Source organism: Chiroxiphia lanceolata, chromosome 1, assembly GCF_009829145.1.
Source record: "Chiroxiphia lanceolata isolate bChiLan1 chromosome 1, bChiLan1.pri, whole genome shotgun sequence".
Lineage (NCBI taxonomy): Eukaryota > Metazoa > Chordata > Aves > Passeriformes > Pipridae > Chiroxiphia > Chiroxiphia lanceolata.
In genome coordinates, this window is record NC_045637.1 from 136,696,105 (window position 1) to 136,716,868 (window position 20,764).

The window sequence follows — 20,764 nt, forward strand, 5'->3', positions numbered from 1 at the left end:
ATGATGCTACAGACAACCTCTGTCTAGTGTCACCAATGGCCTTCTGAGAAAGAAAACAAATTTGAAGGAAGAATGAGTTACAGAAAGCAGAGATAACTACGCAGTATAATTCTACCATATCCTAAATTGCACTCTGCTTCATACACTTTCTTAACTTGAGTACAAGATGTCTGCTAATTTCTCTGTTGATCTAACTTTTACTTCTTCAGACACACATTTTTACTGACCTCACTTGCATTTTTGAGCCTCTTTTGAAACTTGATACATTGGTGTATCCACAAACTCCAGCATTGATCTGCCTTTAGATTTTCATAATTCTCTTTGTACTGACCTAGGAAATTAAAATAAAGTCTGTTAGAGCTGACAGAATGTGAGATCTGATTGCTTGCTCAGCAAAAGACAAATCCTGTCTTAGCCACACTCCTTAGAAGTTTTGAGTTGGAAGACTCCTCCCAAATTTAACCTGTTGAAGAAACAGGGCAGCTAGATAAGGTAATTCGTTTTCTGGAGTCATTTATTCCTTTTCTTCAAACTGTCAAACCTAACAATTGTGAGCTTTGAAGACAGCAGGAGTGAGAAGCATCAATCACAATCCTTAAACTAATTGCATGATTTGGCCAAATGACCTATGTCTGAACAGTTGGCAGCTTTTTAATAAGGATCCCCTGCCATGTTTCCCATAAAAACACATTTACTGTAACAACAAAATTTTGTTTCACAGCCAGGCCCCACAGGTCTTTGCTTCAGGTTCAGGAGCACCACTCTCAAATGCATTTTTGTTTGTACCTGTGGGAGGGAGAAGGGAAGGAAAACTAATGCCTCAGTAGGGTCCGATCTTGCACCAACATTCCCCTCACAGCTACCAGGGACCATGACCTTAAAGCTAGCAGTAAAATCACAATGAAGGACACAGGGTTAAGACATCAACTTATGACTTTACGCTAACTCCCAAAGCAAATACACTCTGTTTGGAAACCTGGAGAAGCCTTCTGAACTCATTCATTCACGCTCTTTTGATTAAGGCGGGCAAACACATTACTTATCTCAAACAATCATTGTGCGGTATGATGGAGTGTTCTACACAAGCCTTAAAAGAAAGCAAATAGCTACAAATCAAAATATTATATTCATAAAGAGTAATGTCATTTTAATTTATTTTTCTCTTCAAAAACAGTGATGTCTGAATTTCTCTTTCCCTGTCAGGCTTCTGCATTAGGTTTGGGTCCTGCAAAAACACTCTCCTCTCTTCTCATGGGGTGCTTCTGATTGACTATGCACTGTACATCACTGTAATCTGCCATGCAGTTTTGTGACTCATTTAATCACCATTAGAATGTTGCATTTTTCTCTTTGCAAGATGTGTTTGTGGTTGTGTATTCCTGACTTTGAAGCACCGCATTTGCTTTGTGGTGGATTTGTTCAGTGGTACCCAGGGTGAAATGATAGAAGCCCTTGCTTTGCTTAAATGATTTCTTATATTCACACTGAAATAAAAAATATCCAAGAATGTTTTCATCGACAAAATCCAGAAGGTTTTGGAATTTAAATACCATTTAAAATAAGTATGGAAGAAAGAGCATAGAAGAAACTACATTTTAGGCCTCCCAACTCAGGAGTTCTGACAAATTTGAATTTAAAATATTGTGATGAAATGAAGAAAGGATACAATAAAAAACAACTTTTGTACATTCTTAAAGAAAATGCTTGCCCTGGTAATCTGAAAGTCAAATGTTTATGTTCGACAGAAAATAAACGTTATTGTTTACATCTGACGTGCAAAGGAACACATATGATGGTCTGGGTTTGCCTCCTAGTGGAAAGAATTATAAATGTCACACAACAAAATCACTTCTGTAGTGGAAAAAAATGAAAACTATCTCCATCTACAGATACTGATTTCATATCTTCATTCCTCAACTAATGGAACAAAATAAAAAAATAATTCTAAAAAATCAAATTAGGTAAATCTCATAACCTCTTGCTACATTGAGCTACAAGCACTAGATTCAGTCTCTTAAGTTCTATTTATTTACCCTGTTCCATAAAATGAAATACATCTAAGTTCACCTTTTTTTAGCCTGTAGTTCATTAGCATCTCAAAGTCTCTAAAACAGACACAGATTTAGAATGTGAAAAGCAATAAACTAGCTGTATACATATATCAAAGTGTTAAACTTTATGTCTCCATAGCTTATGCTACATGTATACCTGCCATGGTTTAACCACAGCCAGCAACTAAGTCTCACACTGCTGCTCACACACTTTGTCCAATAGGATGGGTGAGAGAATCAGAAGGGTAAAAATAAGAAAACTCATAGTTTGAGATAAGAGTTTAATAATTGAAATAAAATAAAATTTTATCATCCTAATAATAAATAGATAGTAAAAGAAAAATAACAAAAAGAAAGAGAAAGAAAATATCAAGAAAAAACAAGTGACGCAAATGAAAAAAAAATTGTCCATCACTGACTGACCAATGCTCAGCCTGTTCCCAAGCAGCAGCTCCCAGCCAGCTTCCCCCAAGTTTATATGCTGAGTATGACACCATATGGTGTGCGATGTCCCTTTGGCCAGTGTGGGTCAGCTGTCCTGGCTGTATCCTTTCTCAGCATCTCATACACTCCCAGACACCTCAATGGCAGGGCTGCATGAGAAGCTGGAAAGTTCTTGACTTAGGGTAAGCACTGCCCAGCAATAATCAAACATCAATGTTTGGTTAACAACCAAATTGTTATCAACATTATTTTCATCTTAAATCCAAAACACAGCACTATACCAGCTACTAGGAAGAAAAGTAACTCTATCCCAACTGAAACCAGGACAATACTGTATGAGGGGAAAATTCTACCTTGTGAATTCTCTTCCTTATCAAAATAATAAAAACAGGATGAGTTCAACCTGTCAAAATCAGCCTATCTGTGTCCAAAAATGCTTATCAACTTTTCCTCTTAACTGATGGAATTTATTTCCATGGAAGTTGACTTGTATAACAGCCTTACACTGATATTACAGTATATGTCCTTCATAAAGTTTTGCACACACTCCTACACACTAGGTCAATCAGCAAACCCATTCATTCAATCAACCAGATTAATTTATGAGTTTAATTAACCATACAGGTTTCAATCTGTCACATCGGTGCAGGTGTAGCTATGTTATGCAAAAGATAATGAGAAGCATAAAGGTATACTGCAGGGAAACAGCAAAACTGGGCAATTAGCAAGCAGCTCTGTGTTTCAGAAGGAAAAAAAAACAGACCATATGATCAGTCATTGGAAATCAGTCAACAGTACAGTCAGGAAGACTGTTTCATACAATGGAAGCAGATTTCAAGACAGATTTGGTATGAGCTGCAGAGAGACAAGGAGGAGAACACAAGGAAGGTATTGGAAAAGCAGGGAGAAAGGCAGAAGACTAACCATTTTAAAATCAAAGCAATGACATGGGGAGGTCAAATCTGAGAAGGACTGTGAAAACAGGATTTCTGCAGAAGACAAACAGTTAGTGGAGAGATTAAGGACTGGTAAAGCATTCTGCTTCCTGCTTGTAGCAAGAAAAAATACCCACCAGCATTTGGACAATGCAAAAATCAGAGACTTAGTATTACAGAGTCCTCAGACCAGCATATAGACATTATGAATCAACCCTTCCTGGGCAAAAGAAAGAAATAAATTTTGCAAGACATGATCTGCTTAAGGGAAGGTCCAGGTTTCTATCTCATTAGAGATAAGATGACAAATCTGTCTTGAAATCTGCTCAACTCCTGCCGCCGTAGAGCAATCTTCCTTCCCAACACTACCCACTCATGCCTCTCCACAGCAGTTCTGCAGGACTTCTCTGGTTTCAGGAGTAAAGATGACAAATGCAGTTAACCAGCCTACAGGCACCATGCATGCAGCATAGGTGCTCTTGGAGTGGGAGAGAAACTTTATCATGGCACAGAAGCCAGGGATTTCCTAGCTCGTCCTTCCTACTTCAACCCCCACCGCTATCATACGTCAGACCACCAGCCCCATCAAGGGGCTTGTCTCATTACATGGCAGAATGCAGCATGTGCCTATTCTGACCTGGTGTAGGAAGCCTCAGACATTTAGGAGGGAAAAAAGGTTTAGGCAGAGAAAATGTAAGGGAAGATAGCACTTGAGAGGCTGTTCATGAAAGAAGTCTAAATATTAAACTAGCATAATGGCCCCTTCTGTACAGACATTTGCAGATGAAAGCAAGATCTTAGACAAAACAAGATTTGCAAGGAAAGAAGTACCTTAGAATAAAGTTTAAAAACAGATAAGGTTTCAGACCTTGAGTGTTTATAAGAATAAACACTCAACATCAGAAGTCTGTGTGATTCTTCCATAGTATATTGTTTATTCTAATAATTGAAATATGTCTTTCTAAAAACCGGCTTTTCATCCCTCATCTACTATAATTACAATACTCTAGTCTTGGCCATATTGATCAACATAACTGGTCTACTCTGGCCTCCAATCAGGAGGTCTGGAGATACACCATCTATAACGCAGCTGTCTCCTTTGAGAACGCATGCAGGATCACTCTCGAGGAGAAAAGACAACACAGAAAGAATCATGTCTTGCAGAATACACCACCTAAGGAGTCTTTCTGCTGTGCCTTTTGCAATCGGACATGTCTATCTTGTATTGGTCTTTTTAGCCACCAGCGCGCTTGTAACAAATGTGGGTAGAGCCCTTCCCAAATCTTCGTTCGCAAAGCCCAGCCATGATATGAGTCTACTACATATGAGACCACGAAGCAAGCACCAAAAATTTTTGTTTCCTAGAGTGACTATACATACTGCATTCCTTACTACATTTATCTTTCAGGTCATTCTTAAAAAGGTAACTTACATCACTGTGCGTTTTGCTGATATTTAAAGCATGGTTTAAATATAGCAGATTTGGTAGATCAGACGCTGGATCATGTAGGCTTTCCAAATCTTTCTTGTAATTCACCTGGAAAGAGAATTCAGGTTATGCAAACTAAAGACTAACAAAATATTTCACAGGTTGGTATTACAGTGTGGCCGTCCAGAAACAGAAAGCATTAAGTGCTTGCCTGAGAAATCTGTACCAGCCACTAGATGGTGGTCATCTACTGTTATTTGGAAGAAAAGGAAAAATCAGTATAGGATTCATTCTGCAAAGTACTTAGGAACTACTCAAACTTTTCCTCCAAAAAGGACACTTTCAACAAAATCACACTTTGTATGACTTTTCAGACTAGAATTTTTTTTTTCCTTTTTCCTCTGCCCTCCCCTCTCACCCCCCACTTAAATCAAGATGATCTTCCTCAATACTTTGAGTCTATTCATTTTAAACACCATTAATTCTTATTCTTTTTCTCCTGCTTCAGGCATTACACTAACTGTCTAATTTAAAAGGTTGTATATATAGCAGTAAAAGGGAAGTGCTCCTGGATCTTTTATCTAAAGCAGATTGCTTTCAGCAAATATAAGCAATATGGTGACATAAGGCAAAAGATCTTCTCCTACTTAATGAAGTAGGAGAAGATAACTTCCTATCAGCCTACAGTAGGATTTTCCATACTTCTCATAGCTGGATGACCACCTTTACAGGAAGAAAACTAGCCACCTTACCTATCTTGGATGAAAAATCTTTTAAACTAATACCTCCACATATGTATTCTTCACTAATTTAGTGAATAATGTGTTCTTCACTAATTTAGGCAGACTCTAAATCTATGATATTTAATTTGCACGTTTCTTACAATATTAATTAATTCAATTAATTTTTTACTTCACATGTAGATTTTGGAAACAATTACATATTCTACTGTACCCTTCCCAGAGCTGGTCTCTCCTGTTCCCATTGCATGGTGCCCCACACTTTGGAAATGCCAAACTATTACTCTTCGCTATCTGGGATTACAGCCTCAAAGAAGAGCTCACATTTTTAGCATTAGACACACTTTTAAATATATCATCCCAACAGCATTATCACTCTATATAGAGGATTTCTCCCATCTGGCTCCAGCAGCAGACACCCATTGCTCAACATAGTGACTGCTATATTTTCTAAAACTACTGAGAAGATCAACCAGCAGAATGAAGTCTCAAAGACAGACATCCAAATCTGAACTGCTCATGTAACCTCCTTCACACCTCAAAGATAGGCACCTACAACAGGTGAGAAGAATTTCCCTCTAGACCTGTTTATTTCTTTCCTGAAAACAATGGGATCAAGTGCAGGGCAATTAGCTCAGAGTAAGCACTCATGCCTTTGAACACACAAAATTAAGCAAGATGAATCTCATCTAAAATGGTTATGAAAAATTCTGTAAGCCCTCTGTCAGAAGTGGAGGAAGAAATGGATAATGTTGTACCTGCTACACACTGTATAGCAGAGACTGCAGCTCAGACCAACTCATAAGATGACAAAAGAAATTCTACTTGTGAACAAATGTTAGGTTATTCAGGATGTAAATGCATGTAAAATACAAAGCCAATTAACTTACATCACTTGCCAAGGTGGATGCAATCTTTGCTTGCTTGAAGGAAGCACTGTCAAGAGGATTGTACTGGTGACTCTTCATTTCCTTACTGAACTGCTCTTTGTATTTCACCTTTCACCAGAACAAATATGTCTAATATTAACACATAGCACTTAAAAAAGGCACAGAGAATTCAGACTACAAAGACACTTATTGAAGGCAATTGCCTTATTCATAAATCTTTAAATAATCTTTAAAAAAGCTCAGTTTAGCCACACCTGTGACTGTCTTGTGTTGGTTTCAAAACAAGTTTTATGCATCCAATTTTACTAAAATTTTAAGATTGTCATATGCAATTACCAGAGCTGAAGGATTTATAAAAAGAAAACAGAACTAAAACCATATGATTTACCTGAGTAATCAAATAAACCAGAACTGTTCGACTAGCAGTAATAATCTCCTCACTGAGAATCATTCAATTTGTATCTAACATCAAAAAAAAATAAATTCTAAGATGAATAAATCGTAAAATTTATAAAACAAATCATTTGTGAATTTTCCAACCACTTGAAAGTGGGAAGTCAGAATCAAACTTCCCACTCAGCTGTCTTCCCACTACCAGGTCCACGTGTCAGTCATGCTGTTAGACTGGCACCAGAGCCCCCAGGTCTATTTTTGATTCCACCAGAAATTTCCCATGAGACGCTGAGGAATTTCTCTGTAGTACAGCCTTTTCCTGGGGACAATGCCCACCTCATTACAGTGCTAGAAAGTATAATTAAATGCATGTCTGCCACAACTTTCACTCTCTTTTCTTCTTGTTCAAAAGAAGAAAAGGGAATGACAACACACATAAGAAGAAATGAGCAATATATAAATATTGAGACAACAGCATTAAAAGCAATTCCATCACAAAAATTCCATTAAACCTGCTGAAGAACTGAATTCAAAATCCGAAAATATAAAATTGAACAAATAGTGTATCTCCCTCCTTTGCCCCCTTTGTGCGTGACCATCAAACATCTGGAGACTATGCACACATGTTTGCTTCTTTCCAACAGCTGAGCATAACGGAGGAGAATAAAGTTCAGTCTGAATTATGCTGCTTTCATGAATGTTAGTCAGACACCTGATATCTGAGCCTATGCAAATCCATTATAATTTACCACGCTCTGCATTAAATAAATACACGGATTTTTCCCTTCTCCTTTTTTCTCTATTCCCACATGAATGTGTAATAAAGTGGTTAAACCACCTCAAACAATCTCCTTCAAAAATTATTTTTTTCTCAGGTTTAGTTGTGGGAAGATTGATTTTTTTTTCCTTTTTAGTTCTTCCTTACCTCAAAAGACCCTCAACATGGTTAAGCTTATACAATCTCATTATCATTAGTCACAATGCCCAATATTTCATTAATCAGGATAACAAGAAACCAAAACTAAGCCACCCAAACAGAAATTAGCTGCGTATGTTCAAGAACTACTTTATAATTCCAGCACTTAGGTTAATTCTTCTAAGGAAGGAAATTCTAAAACATTGTTACTTTTAAAAAGAAACTTTATCTGAACACATGATGAACTTCATAATCTTTCACACTAGCTCTAGAAGAGAGTATCTATTGCCTTCTGGTAGATTCATCTGGTTCATATTGTTTGATATTTGCCTTGGCTTTGGATCAAGTGCAAAAGCATATATCTGAATACAAAGACAAAGGCAAATCCATGGTCTGTATGAGCAATGAAGGAATAAATCAGAGGACTTTTCTCTTTTACAAGGTGTATCCAAAACTTGCCTTCTAATGAAAATCAGGCAGTGCTGGAATATGTCATTCAGAAAGCCTCTGAAACCAGGGATCAAGTCAGCACGGCGAGCAAAATTGTGTTTTACTCATTTATTCACTTCATAACAATATCATGCACAAGACTTCAAATGCCCAGCTCCTGCAGGCTGCCTTCTGCCTGGCCAACAAATGGCCACAAACAGTACACACATACCAAATATCTTGGTCCTTGAGATTCTTGTTAAATGGGAGAGCATTGGTGTTAAGGGGACCTCTCCTCACAACTAGTTTGCCATCTCCCAGCAGCAGCTGTTTCATGCCACCTTTTAAAAGATTTTTTTTAGCAATGCATTTCAATCTAGAGTTTCCTCTTTTGTGTCACTTCAGATCACATTGCTGCTAATGTAGGAAAGAGGAGGGCCAGTTAATCCAGTCTTCAGGACGTTTGCCGTGCCTTCAGGGCCATGCGTCATGATGCCAAAGTGCAGGAGGGTCCCAAATTTAAGGATACCCCAAACAGTATGACTGTAAATGTTCCTGTTGCAGTGAGGGCTGTCTTGGTAACTCCAGGCCCTGCTGCCTCCTCTGGCTGCTCAGCTTATTGCCTCCCCTGCATCATGGCACAGGTCGCTCTGGAGCAAAATGGAGGATACACAGTGATATCCAATGACCCCGGCAGCATCTCCAGAGCACTTCCAGCAGTCATTTAACTGACTTGTCATAGGGGGTTTGTTTCATTGAAAGCTAGACAGACATCCACTTTCTCTTTTATCAACATTTTCTTGTTTCTTTCCCCCTTTTGAAAGGAAGTGTGGGGTGGGAGAAGATGAAGAAAGATGAGTCACGGTGAAAGTACACACCCGGTATTTATCCTTCTTTTGAACAGGATAAAGTTATGAACGCAGTTTATAAAGAGAAAATGCACCTAAGAGAAAGGGTTCTGAATAAAAACAATGAAGACAAACACTTCATGTGATTTCTAAACCATCTGAAGGGGGAAGGTCTTAACAATGCTGTAATATGGTGGAAGAGCAAACAAGTGGGAGTAGAATTGACAGTTGTTAGTGGACACTTATCTTCCAATTTCATCATTAACTGAGAGCTTTAATTTAATGAGGGTTTAAAAAGATGGTTACTTATTTACCATCTTCATTAAAGTCTTAAGTTTGTTTATTTTTTTAGAGATTATGTAGTGGGTGCTAATTTAAAAGAAATGCATGGAGCTTGCTCTTTAGTGGTTGCATAAGAAAGAGCAGACTCTGCAGGCTTTTAACACAACAACATCCCTGAAAAACCAAACTGGAATTAAATAAGGCCTGGATAAACAAAGTTCTCATCAGCCTTGCACAAAACCTATAAAAGTCAAAATTGCAGCTGGACAGAGCAGTGTCTTTTGAAGCTTAGCAGCAACATTCCTAAATCAAATCTGTAGTTCAAAGCTGTTCACACAGGGAGTGTTCAGTTTCAGAAGTGGATGACATCACCCACTGTTCAGATTTACAAAGAAACTACAAAAATTGAATCATTCAACCACTGGGATCCCAGGATGAAGCAGACACAGCTAAAGCACTTCCTCATGACCACATGAAAACGTCTTTAAAAAAAGGAAAAACCTGTTAGAACACAAATATATTGAAGGAAATGTCACATAAACAAAGAGAAAAATTGAAATATTCATAGCTATAAGCACTAGCAGAGTTTAAAGCAAAGAAAGATTAAGGAAATCCTAGGCTCTTTGTGTTGTTACTGAAAATCTCAGAGAAGGTGCATTTTGAAAAACATTCTACTTTTAACAATTTTATCCCTGAAACAATAAGCACCAGATACAGCAACAAATACGAAAATCCAAAATTATTCATTCTAAAACCAGTTATTGAACACCATAAGGGGAATACATCATATCAGCAGCTCTTTGAAGAAGCTAATAAAACACTTTAGAAGACATAAAGAGTACATAAACAAGTGCTTGTTTTAATAAAAAAAAAAAGCCCAAATTATACAATGTATATTCAGCAAATTGACAAGCTTCATGTTTTCACAGAGCTAACGCAATTTCTGTTTCAAATTTGCTCTAAAATCAACAGAAAAGGGTTACCACATGCTGTGGGTAAATACACTAGTTCTGGGAGCTATTATTTTTGCTGCTGTTGTTTTCGAAAGCTTTGTTAAAAAAAAAATTAAAAAGGAAAAAAAGGAGAGAGAGCGAGAAAACACTGATTTTTGTAAAGCCTTGAGTGCCAGTCAAACATTAACACTATTTTCTTCGCTTTGTTTGCTTTCCTGCTTGCCTTGATTGCTTTCTCCCTTAGTTACACCCACACTGCCTGACCTCTTCTTGCTCCTGTTCTCTATACTCCCTAAATTACCTACCCATATGCACCACATTAAAACATGTTATCATCTTCTCTTCCCATTACATCCATCAGAATTGCCAACTTTGCAAATTTACTGTGAGGGTCAAATAACTAATATTTCTCTATATGTCGCAGCTTATAGATTCATGCTATTAGGGAAGATTATCTATTTTAGCACAAAAAGTTTATAATCCTTCCATTTGCTGAGAAATAAATGGAAACTCAAAAAGCCAGAAAGTCTGGATACAATAATGAGATAATAAATTTACTATTTTTAAATCTTGTATTGTTACAAGCCTGTTTCACGACCCTTGCGTGAAGAGGACTGACATGACTGACTCATTTAGGTCTCTTCCTCTCCTCCAGCACAGGTGCATTCTTCATCCTGCCCCACCACTCTGCTCTTTGGACACAGGGGTCATCTTCATTTTTCTGTGCTTTTGATTTATGATTAGTGTGTCTAAGTGTTATAATGATTCAAATCATATACAAAAACATTAGACAACTCATGGCCACCGCCTTCCCTTCAGAGGAGGTGGGGGAATTGCTGAGTGCACCTCCCTGCTGCTAGGAGCCACCCGGTATTTACGCCCTCCGTGCTGCTGCAGGCAGACAGCGGCCAGCAGAGCGTCAGCACTGCCTCCCTTTCCCCATCACAAACACTGCAACCAGTCACAACAGTGTAGACTGAGGAGACGACAAGACAAGGAAGGATCCAGGGCCAGTGGCTACAGAGTTTGGACCATCACAAGCGATACATTTTGTCAACCGCTCCTCCCTTCCTGCCACACCTTCTGCACTATTTGGACTCTCTAAAGAAGTTAAAATTGCACAGTAAATGCTGCCTTCTGCAGAAAGATCTCAACTAGAACTGCTGCCATCCCAGTCTCTGGCAGTTAAGAGACTCTATTATAAAAGTGTTTGCAGATGCAGCTTGCATTGTCCAAGAGAAAAAGCACATCTAACAATAATGAGATAAAACATGCATTGATGAAGCCTTCCATGCAGCTGGCTCAGCATCAGCTTGCAAGACCCCATGATCCAGATGATATTTTTCGCTTGTTGAGATTGTTGGCCACAATCTCATGGGTACTAGGCTTGGGCAGATGGAGAGGGCTACTGGAAAGGGATCCAGTTTGGTCCCATTTGCAACAACAGGTAGCTGCCAGCCCACTAGATTCTGAAATAGGCTGTAAGGAAAGGAGTGTTTAGGTAGCAACTGAGTAGAAATAAAGGACATTACACACTAAATTTAGATATGAACCCTTTTAAAAACCACTAAAGGTGTTTGCTAAATGACAGACAGCTCCCTTTCCTATAAGTGACACCCAGGTCTAAGCAGCATCACACTGCCTCTTTCTAGAAAGCACTAGTTGACTTCCTAGCCTGCACGATGCTAAACACAAAATAATCTCTTAGCAGACTTGCCCATCAGCAGAGGAATGAGTACAAGATGCATTACAAAATGGAAGACAGAATCTATTTGGAAAAGACAAACTCATTTTGATTCTGAACACATCATCAACGAAGCAATAAAAACCATTTATTTCCTTCTTTTTCTCTTTGTGTAGTGAGTTTGTGACGGTCCAGTGTGAAAGAGGAAACCATGCAGCCGGTATCTAAGGATAACAGCAAAAGGAGCTCAACCTCCTGCAGACACTACACTGTTTTGCAGCTTGTTCTCTATGACACTTTATTCTCACTTTATGGTAGTTCTAGACTTCTAGCATCTAGCCAAATCACAAGTATTTGTTACACATCACTGATGCTGAGACTGTTCTAATATATACACTGCTTATACTTCGGGGTTTTTTGTAGCTCTGGGAAGGCTAACACAGCGTTCTCCAATCAAAGAATGTTATCCTCCTCTCACAGGAGGGCAGAATTTGTTCCTGGGTTTACAAAAGCTCCAAGGGTAGTTGGACAGGATTACTAGCGAGGATTATGCAAGGTAGTGTTAAAGAAGTACTTCAGAAAAAAAAGGGGGAAAAAAAAGAAAAAAACAAAAACAGGTCAGCAGTCAAAACTGTTCTTACAGTGTGAGGTAGATATGTAGTAGTCTTATGTGTAGATCTTATGAGTAGAAAACTACTAAGGAAGAGGGAATATTTCTGTTTCAGCTTTCTTTTTAATTAAGGACTAAAGTAATTTGTCCTTTCCTTTTTTTTCTTTTTTTTCTTTTTTTTTTTTTTGAGGTTAATATATAACAGTAGTACATAAAAGGTTCAGTTTCAGGGGGAGGGAAGGCGGGTAGTTTACATGTCAGGCCAAATTCAGATCCCATTACTCACATTAGCAAGCAATTGCACAAAAGACCTCAGTTACTTCAGTGGGATTAATCACAGGGTAAGGTTCCACTCAAACTGAATGAGTAGCAAAATTTGCCTCTAAATTACGTACAGTTAATATTTTAGAAATCCTAGTTAATCTGTATAAATACACACCATCTCCACAAAAGACGAGTTGTAACAGTCAAAGTTCATTGTATTTTTGCATAAAAATGTGTACTTGGTTTCCTAAGAATCCTAAATTTACCAGTCCTCGCAATACTATATGAAAGGTTTGAGAACATAATCCTCAGGCAATTAGAGATAATTATCTAAAAATCTAAATATTTCTTTGCATTACTAGGAATGAGATATCTGAATGAAGTCATTGTAAAATGCTGGAGAATCTTACTTGGCTTAAAAGTTTTGAAACTCCTTTGGCATGCTCAAAATCTGGTCTTCCAAGTACAGCAGGCTCCTTATTCATCTCTCCCCTTCCTTTCTTGTACTCAGCCTTAAAAAAAAAAAAAAAAAAAAAAAGGAATATGAATCACTAATAAAATGTTTGGTTTCGTTTTATCAAGAGAAATGTAAGCATTAAACCTAGTTGAAAAAGTCTCATTTGATGATCTATATTGACCCTACCATTCTGATCAGCTCTGAATAAAGCCCTTCTCAGGGTTCAACTTCTTAACAACATAAAATTTACCTATTGTAAAACACAATGCACAACATTCACAAAATTAAACTTTACCCAAATGTACAGCTTCAGCCTGAGAAATATTGTCCTCCTGATCAAGACAGAATGAATTACAGTGCCTCAGCATTTCTTATGACAGGGTCTACCGTTAACACAAGATTATTTGTAGCAGCTGAAAATAGTCTTGAAATAAAACTAGGCCGAGGGGCAGCTTTTTCTGAAATGTAAGGTCAACTTCCACTCTCAGTTTTACCACTGTGATCTTGCTGGATGTCAGTGAGATTGCACTGGTGTAGCAGCGCAGAATTAGTCCCACAAGATTGGTGTTATGTGATCCCTGCAGCTGAACTGCCTTCCATGCAAATTGCTGCAATTTTTTCCCACAATGCATTAGAAAAGAGCACCGATGAATCAACAATAGGTGCTTTGCAATACCACAAACTAAATTATCCATTGCCTAAAATAGGCTTCTTGTATTACTCAGGCACGGTGAATCAGCAAGGACATATCAAAACAACAGACTGGGAGAAATAAAAGTCCCAAAGCCACTCTAACTCAAGAGAGACTGAACAGCAATTAGTAAATTTGCATGTTGAGTATAATGTGTCATAGGAGTTCTTGGTTTTCAAACAGTCCTGAATATTAAAAGGTGAATCTCAGATCTCTTAAAACTGTCTCTCCATATATGCCTAGTCAGTCTCACATTTAATTATTATCAGTTACTTACAAGCTTGACTCAGGGCTTTTAATATATATATTGTTTGACTTGTCAAAAGAAAATATTAAACTGCATCACACACTGCTGCTTCTCAAACTGCTCCTTCACCTGTTCATTAGCCATGGTCACAGAATTTAAGAGGGGAGTTAGAGCCTCCATGCAAGAAGCAGTTCTCGGAAGGACAGAGGAGAATTACATTTCCCTGTCGCTGCCAGCTCAGATGGGAAAAGGAAGCAAAGTCCTGGGATGCAAGCTTCTCTTGCACCAAGGTAAAAAAAGGCTTGCCATGTCTTCTGAAGTGAAGTATAGCATACAAGCATATGATTTATTTTGAAAATGGTTATCATGAATAAAGGTGAAAAAAACCCAACTTTAGTAATTTCAATGTTTTCTTTAGATCAGTTACAAATAATTGCTAAGATCATACTGTCAATATCAAAAAAGGATAAATCCTTCATTTTCTAAAATATCAGGCAACACTGGGCGTTTTTTTGTTGGGGTTTGATTTTTTTTAATCAAATCTCCTATCAGATTTGGGGTTGTAAGTTTTCTGCTCATGACATTGGAGAGTTTCAGCAGCATTCTAAAAAAATCTGATTGAAATTGGATTAAAAATATTACATGTCTAAAAACATACAAATAGAGTAAAGGAGAACATCATCACTTATATCTTGTTATCTCAGTTGCCATCTTTATGTCTGGCCTGTTCAGCACTTCAGTGTACCTATGAGTATCTTGCACATCCTTCTTATAGGATTACCTGTCAAACCAAAAAACAGTTTTGTTTAAATAAACAAAATATTTGAAGTTTCTAAATAGCTTTGAATGGCCTATCAACTTCAGCCATCAAATTCAATAGAACTCTTCCTAATTTATTCCAACACAGTTCTGCTTGACAGGGATTATATAGTAAGACCCACACACAGGTTACCAGGTAAGGAAGAAATTCAGAAGCATAAATACAATACGAAATGAAAAATGGTTTTACCTAGGAGTATAGTAGGAAAAGACTGAGATATTAGGTTTATCATTAAATTTCAGAGGATTTTTAAGAGTACAGCTTTTTTTGCCTATGTTGTACTCTTTTCTAATATAAACTAATCCCCCCGCTGTTACTGAGCACTGCAGCCTAGCAGATTGCAGCTCCGCTGAACAGAAACTGTAATTCTTCCACAGTGAATGTCTTTCTCTATACTAGACAGCCATGTAGCTGGTACGTAATTCAATGATACAACTCTACCTCAGCATCCCCACAACGCCACTTATCTGCTCCTTTACACAATAATGGGAACAAGAAGGGCTGAGTGTTCCAGTATGTGAGTACAAGACTGAATCTCTGTGCAAAAGCAACTATTATATGAGTGGGCTCAGAAAACTTTGGCTAGCAGGCTAAACTACAGGTAGAAGAGTCCCAAACATTTTCCATTTAGCAAAGCAATTGCAGGAACAACATAGTCCTCAGGGACATTACAGAGCTCTCAATTATTCTTCTTTTCCCTCTTCAGGTTTGTGAACTTTTCCTTGCTGTAGCACATGTGCCAATCTAAGCCAATTTCCAAGGGCCATCTTAATTTAATTATTCTGAATTATTAGGAAAATCATCCCCTGGTATTCAAAGTGTCTGACTAACTGAAGTTTCAGGCAAAAGTTTGAGAACATAAAATAAGCTTCAGGAAATAGAAAGTATCAGAATAATTCCTGTTTTACTGGAAAGTCTTTAAGGTTTTATTCTGTTGTTTCACAAAGTTATCAACCTCTCAAGATAGTATTTCACCAGCAAGAAAGTTCTCAGCTTGAAGCTTCTCATCATAACCTCTGGTCCTATTTTCAATGTAAGGTTTCACTCTGGGTACAATGCAACAAACTCATAAGCTGCAGCAGTCAGCAACAAATAAAATTTGTAGAAATGTTATTGCAAAAAGAAAAGAAAAAAACCTCTCTTTTTGGCAAATATTTTACATGCAACAGGAAAGTAATTTTGTGTCCATATGGCTTCAGCTAAGTAGACAAGCTAAACAGGCTTCACTGTTGGCTGCTTGCCCACAAATAGATCTTATAATTTTTAATCTGCCATGAGTGACAGACAAGTTTAATCACTGATAAATTAAATAAACAAATAGGTTGGATGAATACAGCCTAAAGTATCACATACCTAGAAACAGAAGTTGATTTTCAAAGCTGGTTTAAACCACTGGAAGATTTATTTTTGTTATGTTTAGATATTTTAAGAAACTAGATGTCCAGAGAGGCATTTTCAATTCAGGACTTTAACAAATTTAGTTAATTATATGCTGTTCATCCTAATGACCACATGAAGTGAGGTGAAAACCACAAAGGCAGCAGAAACAGGTTTCTGAATAGCACCCTATCATCCATGTAAATTGCAAATTAAAGGCCAGCATATGTGCTCAAAATAGAAATTAGGAATATAGTGAATTTAACATCAGAGAATCAAGAACAGTGGTGATGAAGTTGAGGAAATGTGGTCACTTATTGCTCCCAAATGACACGATCATATAGTACATGAAATAATGGATTGTGGTTAATTTCAGGAAAAAAGGGGGGGAGAAATAAGACAGTAACAGTCCTTTATATTTCACCATTTCCAATTATATTAGATGCAAGGCCAATTGCTATACCTTTCCCTGAGTGAATTATTATTCTTCCTGCACCTAAACCAGTATACCTATTACTTATGTCGGAGAGAAAGTCATCTAGCATTTTACAAATGTCTGCAATATATATTTGCTCCATTCTGCAGCTTGTCATACTCCGGTGAGAATAAAAATGTTATGCAGCAGAACAGTAGTTTGTCAGAGGTAGGCCAAAGCAAGAAAAAATATGTTTCCCATTTCCTGAATAACCTCAATCCCTGGATGCTGACCCTTTCCCATTGGGACACTGTGCTGGCCTCTATTACACAGCTGCTATTCTGTTCCGTCTAGTGATTTTTTTTTTTTTTTTTAATAGTGCTATGTTAGAACAGTAAAACCAGAGCTATTCTGAGAGAGTAGGAGAACAGATGTAGGCAGGGTAAAGCAACCAGCTTGGTGTGTGTACCCACGGGCATCAAGAAGACGGAAAGTGAAGACTACAAGAGGGGAGAAGCAACAAAAGAAAGGTAACAGCAGAAGGAAAGGGGTCATCTTTTCTCCTGAGTTGGTTCAGCTCCTTACCAAGAGGCTCACACCCTGACTGGAATTTCCAGGCATTACATGATGCCCTTATTCAATATTCACTCCAAGGTGTTGCTCAGGCCCTATCAAAAACATGCCAAAGGCTTCAAGAATTGCTCCTTTTCATGAGGACCACAGGTTTACAAAAAATCTGCTCCAACTGGCCTTTGTATAGTAAAAAATAACTGAGACACCAGCAACTTTAGAGCAGAAGTGGAAGACCTAAATGGAGAGTTACATCAGATCAGCTGGAGTGCAAGTGAGAAAGAAGCAGGGATCAAAAAAAAAAAACATCTCGAGTTTTGAAGTTGAAAACAGTAAATTACAAATATCAACTAAATTTAAAGCGGGTTTCTACCCCAATTTCACAATAAAAGTGGTTACATACTTGAATATTTTTTAAAAATTATAATCAGAACAAAAGACATTTCTCATCTTTAATCCCAAATGTGATTACATACTCTGAATTGTGACTAGCTTTTGCAAAGCATGGAAAATATTGAGGGCTTGCTCATAATTAGACTGATTTTATTAGGACCAACCATGCAGCTCTTATAAAAGGCACAAGGTCCACTGAGGATAAACATGCTGATCTATTTACTCCAGCTGAAGGTCTTGAACGTGCTTCACCTTTCATGATGGTGCCATTGGAATGCACTACAATGCTATAAATAAGCAGATTTCTTAAATGCTGTAAAACATCTCAGGTTGTCAGCCAACAAAGAGAAACTTCTACATGATGAGCCAGGCAAACCTGGGTTTAAGAGATTCAGAACTTCCTTCAATCTTTATCTTCTCACCTTTTCCGGTATTAAAACTATTCCAAGGTATAGGTAATAAATTATTCAAATATGCACAAGCAGCTATGAACACATTTTGTCCTCTTAAGATGCATGCACAGAAGTCAACAAGAAGCTAGGCACACCTATCTGCATGAGAATTTGTCTCTTACTGTTTGTCCCTGCTTAGCATTTTCTAAGAGCTGTAAGTCCACTAACTAATAGCCTGTCAGCTGTGTCTCTGCCCCTGTTCTCTCATCTGCACTTGGGGTCATCAACACTAAGAAAATAACTAGCTGGTGACAATCATCATTGGCAACAGCTTTTCTGATTCCCATCAAAGGATGTTGAAAACTGTTTTCCGGCCTGAGTAGAAGAGACAAACACATTTCTGGCCCATTACAGATTGATGCAGTCATCCTCTCCGTAATGGCTTGAAAATTGATGGTCCCAATTACATCAGGAGTAAACATATTTTCAGCACCAGTTGGAAGTGGTCCAGGGGGACCCACTGTTGACAACACTGTCAGCAGAAAGTTAGTCAGTCAAAGGTGATTTTCTAATGCAGATGCTGAACAGAGAGCCAGGAGAAGCTTGACTTTAACATAGTCTGCATTCAAAACAAACATCAACATTCAAGTATGTTACTGATGGTGTTTAAGTGCATCAGGTTTAAGATCTGCAGATTGGTTTAATCAGAAAGAATGTAGTTTTTTTTGTGTGAAGATTGTGACTGCACAATATCCTGAACATGTAAAAACCTTACTCCTAGGACAATATAGAACTTCTTAAATATTCAAATTTAGATGGTGAGCAAAACTTATAAATTATTGTTACTGGCATTATGTGGAGTGGAAAGTGTATACATATACATCAAAAGTTTGCCCAACTGTCAACTAACATTTTAAAAGTGAAAAGAGAAAAGACACCAGAGCTCCAACCTCAGATCTGCAAACTGTCTTTTAAATGTCCACATATGATGAGTCTATTGCAGTTTTCTTCTTTGTAAAATCAGAACCCTTTGCTTATTTCATACCATGTAATGCTGTGAGGAGAACCAGTAATTTTAACCAAGTAGAATGTTTAAATTGCTGTACAAATCTTAACAGTGTTTTCTTATTCATAATGCCCAGTGATGCATCAGGGCATGGAACACACAAAACTGTGATCCACAGCTTTGAGTACCTTCATCAAATGCTACATGCAGCTTCCATGTAGGCACAATGTGGCAAGTGGTTTCTTTGCTTTAGAAACTTAGTTGTCATGTCATTTCACTGTCCAATTACATTTCTTCTGTCCACATGATCCTCAGCTACGCACAAGGCAAAACAGTATTTTGTCACGTGATGGTTTTTTAAGGGCCACCCCCTAGTTTTGGTCCCAAGTTTGGAAACTTCCAGATGAGCTAAATGACATCAGTCAAGCACAGACATCAGTAGGTTGATGGTCCCTACTTCATTGTAATGCAAATGACTTTGTGTGCCAAAGTCACATCATTAACATTCACTTCACAAAACACAAACACAATTTATAGAGAAAAGTACTCTGGTTTGGACAAACATGCTTTTGTCCAAGCATTCTGTAGTATTTTAATTCTTTTTCAACTGTATTTCCTATCATTAAAAAAGTGACTTTTGTTCAAGAGCAATTTTCTTCAGTCTAATATGAAAACAGAAAACTATTTTCTTATACATTATCACATTGTTCAGGAGATTTTACAGTATTTCCCTGGTACACAGCTTCTGCTCACACTTATAGATAAGCATATTAATGATATTCAAAATTATGTGAAAACCTATAGCACAAGACAATTTCAAAATGTCAGCACAGTTGTTTTGTAAGGTGAATACAGTTTTAATTTTTAAAGGAAATTACACATTTCACAGAGTTGAGTATAAATGTCAGCCTTATTTTAAGGCTGAGTAAATAGTCTTAAACATATCCTAATCCTATTAGATACAAACTCTCATTGTAAGGGTTGAATTGAGTTGGAAGAGCATTGTAGGCAAACATGCATATGGGAGCACCATAGGTAAACTGTACTGACTGGTGGATAAAAGAGCTTTGTCCTTCTAGCCCTTCTAGTTTCCCTTCTTTTTCCCTGTACTTCCAAAGCTGTGATTAAACACATAGGCTCAAATAGTTTGGAAAGAAAAATGCTCCACATTTGGGATGCTCACTATCCCATGACTCAAAGATGAAAACTCAACACAGTTCTTAATTAAACCTGTACTTACAAAACACGGAATCCACAGCTATTCACCATGAAGCCAAGAGGAGCTGTTTAACTTTCCTGAACAGTAACTGGATTTATGTAACTTTCTCCTTTATGTGTGATAAAGATATATGCCCATTGCACTGCAGCTATTCACAAGCAAACAGAAAGAATTTGTTCTTAAACAATCAAACTAACCGGTTAATGTTGGATATGGATAGTTTGTTTGATTTTTTTGAAGTTTGCTCAGGCTGAAAATAATTTCCTTCATAATTTTTCATTATTTTTAACATGCAGTTAAAAGTTCTTA

The 20,764-nt window shown here is 37.6% G+C and overlaps 1 protein-coding gene across 1 annotated transcript in view; it reads right to left on the bottom strand.

The window, feature by feature from the left end:
• The window catches only part of NEBL (nebulette), a 138,130-nt gene that overhangs the window by 54,758 nt on the left and 62,608 nt on the right, over positions 1–20,764 (bottom strand). The window contains 8 exon segments of the mRNA XM_032683620.1: positions 147–149; positions 228–323; positions 1,373–1,484; positions 4,863–4,967; positions 6,490–6,597; positions 13,279–13,380; positions 14,365–14,371; positions 14,949–15,041. Coding sequence (XP_032539511.1) covers positions 147–149; positions 228–323; positions 1,373–1,484; positions 4,863–4,967; positions 6,490–6,597; positions 13,279–13,380; positions 14,365–14,371; positions 14,949–15,041 — 626 coding nt within the window.